This window comes from Brassica oleracea, chromosome C4, assembly GCF_000695525.1.
Source record: "Brassica oleracea var. oleracea cultivar TO1000 chromosome C4, BOL, whole genome shotgun sequence".
NCBI lineage: Eukaryota > Viridiplantae > Streptophyta > Magnoliopsida > Brassicales > Brassicaceae > Brassica > Brassica oleracea.
In genome coordinates this window covers 29,691,651-29,702,339 of record NC_027751.1, presented here as the reverse complement: position 1 = coordinate 29,702,339, position 10,689 = coordinate 29,691,651, and the positions used below count along the sequence as shown (strand labels likewise).

Genomic DNA, 10,689 nt, shown 5'->3' with positions numbered 1-10,689 from the left:
ACAATATTTAGTCAGTAGTTTGGAGTGATATTTTTTTTTTGTTTTAACATACCATACATCGTACAAGGAGAGACGGTAACGTTTGTATTCACAAAATTAATATACATTCATAAATAAAGACTCACAATTTAATAATATCGGTATTGGGATTATTTTGTTTTAGAGTGAATATATATGCTATGGGTGGGAATAATTGAATTGTACTGAGAAAGAAGCAAACTTTATCAATGCAGATAAAAGGTCACTGATTTAGATTTGTTTTGGTGCATCGAAATCTTTCTTTCCGTTGAAGCTTTATCTTTTTCATTTTTATCCATCAGTGAGATTAAGATAGTTTGAGATTGCAAAATCAGCTGCTCCCCAAGAAACCCATTAAAAAGGTAGAGATACAATTCATTCAAAGAAAGAATAACGCATATATTTATAACTTATAAGTATGTTGGTTTTTAATTAAATTAAATATATAAATTTATTTTTATTTGAACCATAGAAAGATATTATACTCCATACGTTTCTGAATAAGTGTCACAGTGAGATTTTTAACACATATTAAGAAAAAAGTTGCTACAATATATGTAAGTTGTTATTAATTACACCTGACCAATGGTATTTGAGATAAATAAAATTATTTATAAAACCAATGCAGCAATTAATTTTCACCTGAAAGTAAGTATAATTTGCATTGAAATTGTAAAATGATACTTTTTGTGTAACAAAAAAAAAATGTTAGAATGTCGCTTATTATGAAACAGAGTGAAAGGGAGTATATCAATTCCATTACATAAATTACTCAATACATATGCAATTGTAACAGATTATGATGCAAACGTTTTGGAAATAACATTTCGCATGTGCCATGAGTGGTTTGATATGATACCGTGAGCAACGACCTAAACTTTTTGTTGTTGTCCAAGACTATCTCCAATCCACTTCTATAATAGAGATTTCTAAAATAGAGGTAAAAATAAAAATGATGTTTTTGTTCCAGTGTATTTTTTTATAATAGAAGAATGCTATATTTACCTTTATAAATAGAAAAATGCTATTTTTTTTTCCTTAAATAGCATTTCTCTATTTATAAAGATGGGTTTGAGACGTTCTAAGTTGAAAATTGAACCATACCCCAGCTATTCAGTATAGTGCGTTTGAAACTTTGAGGATATATAGCTAGGTTTGCCTATTGTAATACTAAGAGTAATTAAATTGTCGTTCACCTGTATTAGATTAAAAACTACTTTAATGAATTATGAAGAGATTATGTCAAAAATGGAGAAATTTCAATTTTACTACAAGTTTGATATCACTTTTCAAATTTATTGGTTTATGGGAAAAAATATTAAAATACGACAACGTACATTCAAATCGTTAATACGCTTTGTTTGTTTTTCATTAATTGAAGATAACTCATTTGTTCTATTTTTACACTTATTTAGTTATTTATTTCATTGTCAACTCAAATTTTTTAAAACTGAACCCCTTTCGAAAATATGCTACGTATGAAAGAAAAGAAAAATAATAATATTAGAAGTAAAATAGTGTAGAATTTTTTTAATGTTCATTAATTGAAGATCTATTGAGTAAGTAAAAGCAAAAAAAAAGAGAAATTTTCGTTTTTTTGTTTTATTTTATTTCTCGTCAAGCCGTTTTTTTTTTCTTTTCATAACGACATCTATTTGTAGCACCATTATAAATGAGGAAGTATAACCTAAACTCTCCTAAACTCTTCTACTCTTTCTTTATCTTTGCTGAATCTCCCAAGTTAAAGAAACAGATTCCACAATCCATCAATCTCCAGCAAGAAAATCTTTCGTGGCCATATCTTCAGTTAAATGACTAGATCATCAGCAAACTCACCGCAGTTTCAGAGATGGAAACTATCATCAAAAAAGGAAACCTTTGGAGGTGATGGAGACACGTCAAGAGTCACGAGCTCGTTGAGACAGAAGAAGCAAGGGAAACACGGTTTCACAAGGAAGTGTGGAAGACTAGTGAGAGAACAAGGAGCTCGTTTTTACATCATAAGGAGATGCGTCATCATGCTTCTTTGCTGGACTGATAATAGTAATCATAATAAGAACTACTCCGACCACTCCTAAATCAACATCAAATCTTCTTTGTCCGTTGTTTTGATTTTTGGAAGTAGATACAAATGTAAATAAAGGATTCTCCCTTCTGGTTTCTACGTACGTACTCTTTTAGTGGTAGACTTGTAGTTGTAGTCTAGATTCTTATGTTTGTGTTTTGCCTCTGTTCATCAGTTTTAGTGTATGCTCTTGAACAATAGATAATGCAAAGCATGTTAGTATAAAATAGTACATTATCTTTGTTTTCAACGCTATGATCATATCGATTTAATAGTTTACTAATTGTTAGAACGTGATTTGCACATATCGTAGCTAGTTATCATTAGACCAACCAATGTGGTAGAACTTAATTGTGTTAGAAAAAAATGTAGTTGATTAAATACTTAAATGTCATTAGGATTTTCGAATATCCTTGAAGCCAAAGGACATCGGTGACATTTTAAAGGGCTCTGATATATTGTTGTTAATAGTGGATTAAACGTGCGAAATATATAAAAATATCTAACGAAAGTACAAACATTTTTTCTTCCAAATGTTGCCCAAAGTAAAGATTCTAGCTAAATATAGCTTCTACATAAGTATGAAAAAGGTAATTTATAGAATGGATACTGCAATGTGACGAGAACACTTAACATCTTATGTAGTCCACGCTTCACGAAATAGCTGCCACTTATATATGATATTATGAACAGGTTAATGTGGTCATAGAAAAGTTATTATAAACAGATTTGTAAACCCACTATAAAAAGTATTTGGTCCCTTTGTTAAAAAAATCGTATTTGGTCCCGTAATTTATATTCCTTTCTACTAACAATATGACCACAACAATTATGATTCATTATAGCTCGAATAGATAAGAATATTTTTGTTGAAGTGCTTAATTAGGCATGGGGAATTAATTAAACAGAGGTGAGGCTAGAAAGATCTAAGTCACTACTGCTGCTTAGGAATGACAATTGGTACCACCAGCCCCGCCGTAGCCCGCCCCGCCGCGGTCTCTCTCTCCGGCGGTTCTTTGCGGGTTGGTCCGCCACAACCCGCGATCTCAATTCTTAAGCCCAAACCCGCCCGCTAACATCTTTAGCCTTTGCGGGCAGCCCGCGGGTAGTCAAATATTAGTGGCAAATGGTACCACCCGCTCCGCCCCGCCGGTAGTCCAAGTCTCTCTATCCGGTGGTCCTTTGCGGCACTGCTGTCTGCTGATAGTAAATAAAAATCAAGATTAGTCAAACATAGTTAAATATAAACTTCACCAAAAGCACAGAAGAAAAAAACAGCATTAGAAGTTATAGTCTTTAGCCATCAGGCATTTAAAACCTAGTTGAACATTCTACAAGTTCGTTACATGTGCACTATACAATCAGTCAATCATTAGATTTCATCGTATACATATTATATCAAGTCAATACCAAGTGTTTTACTCGTATCATATGACTCGTATGTGGGACTGATACCAATGCATCATTTACGTGATATGACTCATATGTGGGACTGATACCAATACCAAACATTCTTCTTCTTTTTTCAGTTCAGCCTTAAAATTTTCAACAAGTGTTTTACTCGTATCATATGATACCAATAACAAATATTGTCTGCAAAAGTACATTACCAAAAGCACAGACAAACACTGCAAATTTTTCAAGTCTTCACCAAATTTAAATTAAACAAAACACCAGATCCCAAAGGTAATAAAAAACCAAATCCAAACAGTCATTGTAAATGTAGATAAAAGCAAAACGCCAAATCAAAATAAAAAAAATCAAACTTCTTCTTCTTCATCTTCATCTTCACCATTGATAATGGATTCAAATGATGGTAGCTTCTCTTCTTCATCATGAATTTCATCTTTAGAAAATATCAATAGTTGAAGTTAGTAAATATAATATTTAAAATATTAATAGTCATGGTTCTCAAAATTATATGATAATGTGAATATTTTACCATGTTCATAAGCTTTATATCCCTTTAGCAAGTTCCTAGTACAGATCAGAGCTTGCACATTCTTCGGGAGTAGACGGATCATGTATTTATCAAAATAAAAAAAATCATACTTCTTCTTCTTCATCTTCATCTTCACCATTGATAATGGATTCAAATGATGGTAGCTTCTCTTCTTCATCATGAATTTCATCTTTAGAAAATATCAATAGTTGAAGTTAGTAAATATAATATTTAAAATATTAATAGTCATGGTTCTCAAAATTATATGATAATGTGAATATTTTACCATGTTCATAAGCTTTATATCCCTTTAGCAAGTTCCTAGTACAGATCAGAGCTTGCACATTCTTCGGGAGTAGACGGATCATGTATTTATCAAAATAAAAAAAATCATACTTCTTCTTCTTCATCTTCATCTTCACCATTGATAATGGATTCAAATGATGGTAGCTTCTCTTCTTCATCATGAATTTCATCTTTAGAAAATATCAATAGTTGAAGTTAGTAAATATAATATTTAAAATATTAATAGTCATGGTTCTCAAAATTATATGATAATGTGAATTACCATGTTCATAAGCTTCATATCCCTTTAGCTAGTTCCTAGTAAGATCATAGCTTGCACATTCTTTGGGAGTAGACGGCTCATGTATTTATTAAGGACTCGCGATCCAATGCTAAAGGAAGACTCTGAAGCCACTGTTGTAATAGGAATACTCAGTAAATCACAAGCCATTGCTGACAAATCGCCATACCTATGAGTATTATCTTTCCACCACTTGAGAATGTCCATGCTCCGGAAAGTATTAAAGTCCAAGGGTGGTTCATCAAGATAAGCTTCTATAGGTGTTTTTCCACTCACAACGCCGCTGACTTTGCGAAACGCAAAGAAATCCTACGAAGGTTTTAAAAAAAGGATCAGAACCGGTTTAAAAAAACAAAAAAAAACAGAATGTTATGAAAAATCAAGAAGCACTCACATCGTACTTCTCAAACGTTTTGTGGAACCGTCTCACGTGGCTCTGTAGAAGGTGAGTTAGTCTTGGATTTTTTGTCGTAAGACTCAAACAGAGTACTGAGCTTATCACGCAAGTTTCTCAACTTTGCATCACGTGTACTCATGTCAAGCTTCCCTAAACAACAATCCACAATATAAAGCTTAAAACGTGGATCGAAGACGACTGCCATTGCGAAAAAACAACTGACTTCTTCCCAATATTTATCAAACTTCTCTTTCATCGGTGGCACCATCTCTCTGACAACCTCATCTTCGCTTTCTTCATTAATTCGAAGCCAATCATGGATCAACCAGACCTGATAGAAATACAAGTTCGACGTCGGGTAATTGGAACCAGACATCAAACTTGTAATCACAGCGAAAGGTCCCAAAAAACGGCAGATATTCTCAGCTCTTGTCCACTCCTCAGCTGTAAGCGCCATTTTATAACCTCTCCTATCAAATGTCTCCAAATTAACAAACGCTTTGCGGAACTTGATGGCTCTTTCAAGCATATAGAAAGTTGAATTCCATCTTGTCTGCATATCCAGTATCAGACCCGCATTTTCCTTTATACCAGCAGCAACCACACATTTATCGAACAATACTTCACGCACTTCCGATGCTAATACATACTTAATACTCTCTCTTACTTTGTGCAAAGAACCTCCAATAACCTTCAAACCATCTTGCACTATGAGGTTAAATATGTGAGCAACACATCTGACATGGAAAAATTCTCCTCCACACAATAACATCAACTACTATTTGACAGTGTCATGCATTGAGTCATTACTTGCAGTATTGGCGATTTGACAAGGCCCTACTCACCTTTTTCGATTCCTTTATTCCCCACTCTTTCAGTGATTCAAGGAGCTGCACCGCTACATTCATACCTGTATGTGGTGGTGATAAAGCACAAAACGTCAAGATCTTGCCGTTCAACTTCCAATTTCGATCAATGTAATGAGCCGTCACACACATATAACCCTCACGTTTTAGCAATGACCACAAATCAGACGTCAAGGAAACTCTTCCAGGAAGACTCGCTAATTCCCTCTTCAGTGCCGCTCTCTCGTTTTCATACAACCGATACACATCTGCTTTTGCAGTGTTTCGACAAATGGTTTGGACATCAACATTCAAATACCTCCAAGTGTCTCTCACTTTTTCATACTCCACATACGAAAATGGAAGGTCATGCTGGACTATTGTCTTAGCGACCAGCTGCCTAAACACAAGATGGTCATATTTGCGAGGTATTAATTTCCCTTCAGCATTGACATTCATCTTCCCATTCAACCTTGTATACATTTTGCATATACCACAATGTCTTTTCAAGGACGTAGTTCCATGCCCGTGAGAGCTCCAAGCATACTCATTCTTGCAATGATTACATTTGGCTTTCTCCTCGCCATTGGGTTTTCGAATCACACAAAAATCCACCCAAACATCTGACCTTTGCCTACTCTTCATAGCAGCATCCTCATCGTCCTCATCAACATCATCATCCACATTAATCTCCTCTTCATGTTTTTTCTTCTTCTTTTGCGGCTCCAGCGAGTCTGACCTTTGCTTCTTTCCATTTTTTGGAGCCGGCTTGGAACACCTCCTCCCTCCACGTATTGTAGCAGCAACCAGTTTTTTTTCCCTTCCATCGCCTTTGAAGACGATCCGGATACAGTTGAGAAACTCCCTGATCCGAGAGAAAATTATTTGTAAGGCTGAGTGGGTTTAATTGGAGGAGGAGTCTCCTCAACATCACTATCGACCTCATCATCAGCTACCTCAATCACTCGTTTTCCTTGTTGCTTCTCTCCATCAGAACAACCCATCTCAGTCTCACGACTCTCATCAGCAGCGGCAAGGGCTCCTATCAGGCGTTGAGTGTCGAAGTCACAAGTATCCAAGAACTTGAAATTGGGATCCATCTCCTTTGTAGCCGCTCTCAAGTTTCTTTCTTAGTATTTTTGTTTTCCTCACAACAGTCAATAAGTCGTGAGAGAGTTGTTTCCGTGTGTTTAGGTTTGTTTTGTTAGGGTTTTTTAATTTACTTAGTATTATAATTTTATTTTTAAAAATTAATATTTCTAAATTTCAATAACAAACGTGAAACGACAAAGTCACAAAACAGAACAAGATCAAACATCAAAGTGGGACAAGCTATACTTTGACAGACTCAGGTTTCATGCAGACAAGAAGCAATATATTTAGCTACACAGTCTACGGTAAGACCAACACAATTGTTAAGTTCTTACAGTCTATCAAGAGCAATATACTCAGCTACACACTCTTACAGTTCCTCATCAAACAATCATAACAAGAAGAGTACATAGAGGGAGAGATACAGAGAGAGAGAGACATACCTGTTTCCTAGACCTAGAATGAGCAGTAGATTCTCTGTTTTTGATCATACGCTTATGCCTTTTATCTCCTCTGCTTTCATTAGAATCTTGGCTTCTTTTCTTCCCAAACCTCGCAAATTAATCAATAAAAACAGAACAGCAATAAGTATCACCATGACATTATCAATGAATGTCTATTCATGCAGATAAGATCAAACAAAAAGAGAGACAAAACTCATATCAGAACAACTCATGATGAACCTATAAATCATTTGACTTTGTAGCTTAGTTGAATCTAAACCAATGCTCAGTGATACGACCAATGATGTTCTTGCGAACAAAAACCACCCCGAGTCTAAACTAGGGACCAGCATGAGTCTACGTTCATCAACAAACATATGAGAAACAAACTACTTCAGAGCCTAATCAAATACCTTTGTAGTCCAGGAACAAGAAGCTACCGCATATGGTGGTAGAACGAGGAAGAATACAAGCTATGGTGGGATCTTTTGTAGATCGAGGAAAAACAGAAGCTCCGGTGGAGGCTCGAGGAAGGAGTGAAGTTCCGGTGGCGGGATCTCCAAGAAGAAAAGTTATGGTGGTGGTAAGAAGACAGAGAGAAGCTCCGGTGGAGGCTCGAGGAAGGAGAGAAGCTCCGGTGGAGGCTCGAGGAAGGAGAGAAGTTCCGGTGGCGGGATCTCCAAGAAGAGAAGTTATGGTGGTGGAAAGAAGATGGAGAGAAGCTCCGGTGGTGGCCTTAGTCGAGGAGAAGAAGAACAGGTTGGTGGTGATGCTCCTCTGGTGTTCGTCAATGGAGTCGCGGCTACAGAGAACATGAATCGCCATTTTCGTCTCTCTTTTTTTTTTCAGGTGTAGACACAACAAAAGAGGAAGTGGTGCGGGTTCAGTCTGCCCCGCAAGACCCGCAATGACCCAAACCGCAAAGACCCAACTCGCATGAGACTTAACCCGCGAGACCCGCTCACAAATGGGCCTACAGTATCTCTGCCCAAACCCGTCCCGCATGGGTATTGTACGGGCCAGGCCCGCGGGCTGCAGTCCATTTGTCATTCCTACTGCTGCTCATTGTCATTGAGTTACTGCCGAAGAAGTGATGATATTTTTTTCTAACAGTTCTAGATCGACAACAATAATCTTTTTTCTTATAACTGTGGTGTTATTCTAAAAGCTTTCTAGGCCAAAAAACTAATCACGAGATCTATAGAAATCTGGATTTTCTTACCATTTAAGGTATTTACGGATGGCTAAAGAGAATCGAACCTAAGATAGAAGCTCCGACCGGAACCCCTTTACCACTAGATCAATAACCTTTTAGAATCATAAACCATAACGTGTTAATTTAATATTTTTTAACCAAGTTCCCAGTCCTAGATTCATATGTCTTTGAACCATGAAATCATAAACCATGCATGTTTTTTTTTGTTAAATTAATCATTTTTCTATAAATACTTTCTTTACAATACAATCGATAAACTGATAAAGTTTTTCTTTTTCTTTGTAATATAAACTGATAAAGAAAAAGATAATAGGTAAAATATGTGTGTTTGCGCTGGATTCTTACTAGTTTTTGTTACGCTTGCTGGATATTTTCGTGTTTTTAATCTTCGATTTGTTCAATGTAACTACTACTGCTTCACTTTTGACACTTTGTGGCAAAATAAAATAAGATAAATTAGTTTCTTTAAAAATTCAAACGGGGCCGATTTGATTGTTCTATAGAGCATTGCAATATATGGAGGGATGATTGATGATTGCAACGCTGAGTTAATAACACTTTAATCTCTAAATGGTGTTTAAACATATAAAAGTAACAAAAATATTATAACAAATATAACAAGTATATCATGAAGTCCATTATAAAGAGGCAAATTATGATAGTTTAGTTACTGGTACAACGATTAGTTTGAAATTTGAAGTACTTTATCAGCCATCCCTACAAATCAAAAAGGATCTTTGCTAAATGATTATAAAATGTTGATTGTTCATTAGCATGCTTGATTTGGATTGTTAGACAACACTGTTGTTTTCACTTTGTGGAATCTTTTGTACTAGTCTGCTCGTAATTATTGGGGTTACAAATTTACAAATATATTTCACTTCTTACTTTAAAAAGTGCAAATGGAGTGACTGTTTAGCCTAAAGGCAAAAGAAAAGTAGCTGAATCAAAGCGCCTGTCATCGCCTATTTCTACAACTGCATTGGCTTGCATCTATGGTAGGAGATAGACTTCTTGAAAATTTGGGCCTAATGGGCCACCAAATATTGGTGGCATGAACATCGTAGGATTAGAGGACACTCAGGAGACTCATTGTGGACAGTCTTTATTTCACTGTTTCATTCAGTCTTTGAATCTAAGCTTTTCAGTAATATTTACAGACAATTGAGTGGCCAATCTTTTTTTTTCAGGTTGGAGAAGTTTCAAACTGTGTATCCCTTATATACCAACTCATGATTGAGTTACAAGAACAAAAAAACTCATGATTTAGCTTGAGTCTAATCAAACTTATAAACTCATCATGATTGTCAACCATTACATGGTTTGTTTTGTGTTCTCTAGTTCTTGATTTCGATACATGTAATAACATAACAAGTCTCCAAAACCCAAACTTTCAAACCATGTCGGAGGCATCATCATCATCCATCCCATCTGTCTGTTAGTTATACCATTCTTATTTCTAAATATGCAATTTCTATAAATTTTGGTATCTAGAACTGATTGACTTGACAAATAAAAATAATTGATTGACATATAACATTTTTGCGCTAATTAGCTATAGATGTTGCTGAAAATGAGATGGGTTCTCCAAAAACTATCCGTGATGCCAAATCAAAATCAGCTAATGACCACCTCATGCTGTACTCGACCAACTCAAAACCTTTAAGCAACAGCTCAAACTAGTTACCATGAAAACCATCACATAATGAAAAATAGTTTACTTTCTAGCTTTTTTTTGGTAACAAAATTACTTTTTGAAAAAGGGTAACAAAATTACTTTCTAGCATACAACTTACATTTTCCATGGTGAAAAATATTTAACTCAAAACATTACCAAAATGCGGTTAAAAGAACACGAAACCAAATCCATCATCTCCGATCGGTTTTAGTTTTATCGGCGGATGAGAATATAGACGAAGTAGTACACTACAAGAAAACAGCGATATTCTGACGGACATTCCGACGGAAAATGAAATCCTCGGAATATACCGAGGAATTTCCGAGGAAATTCCGAGGAAACACAAAATTGGGTTTCCTCGGAAAAAACCGATGAATTCCGAGGAAATATTATAGCCGTTGGAGAGC

At 35.6% G+C, this 10,689-nt stretch overlaps 2 protein-coding genes across 2 annotated transcripts in view; both read right to left on the bottom strand.

Moving 5' to 3' along the window:
* Positions 1–4,617: 4,617 nt before the first annotated feature.
* Positions 4,618–6,953, bottom strand: LOC106338606 (zinc finger BED domain-containing protein RICESLEEPER 3-like). Its single transcript, XM_013777544.1, has 4 exons — positions 6,788–6,953; positions 5,854–6,683; positions 5,034–5,699; positions 4,618–4,920 (listed from the first exon to the last, which is right to left on the bottom strand). The coding sequence occupies exons 1-4, from the start codon at positions 6,951–6,953 to the stop codon at positions 4,618–4,620; spliced, it is 1,965 nt and encodes a 654-aa protein (XP_013632998.1).
* A 3,520-nt stretch (positions 6,954–10,473) lies between these two features.
* Positions 10,474–10,689, bottom strand: part of LOC106338605 (L-type lectin-domain containing receptor kinase S.4-like) — a 9,606-nt gene continuing 9,390 nt past the window's right edge. Inside the window, exon 2 of the mRNA XM_013777543.1 lies at positions 10,474–10,528. Coding sequence (XP_013632997.1) covers positions 10,474–10,528 — 55 coding nt within the window. The remainder of the gene's footprint in view (positions 10,529–10,689) is intronic.

Coding starts and splice junctions, on each gene's coding strand:
- LOC106338606 (XM_013777544.1), bottom strand. CDS start 6,953: ATGGATCCCAATTTCAAGTTCTTGGATACTTGTGACTTCGACACTCAA. Junction 6,684..6,787: donor AGCTGATGATGAGGTCGATA/GTGATGTTGAGG, acceptor TCGTCTTCAAAG/GCGATGGAAGGGAAAAAAAA. Junction 4,921..5,033: donor CTACAGAGCCACGTGAGACG/GTTCCACAAAAC, acceptor AAACCTTCGTAG/GATTTCTTTGCGTTTCGCAA.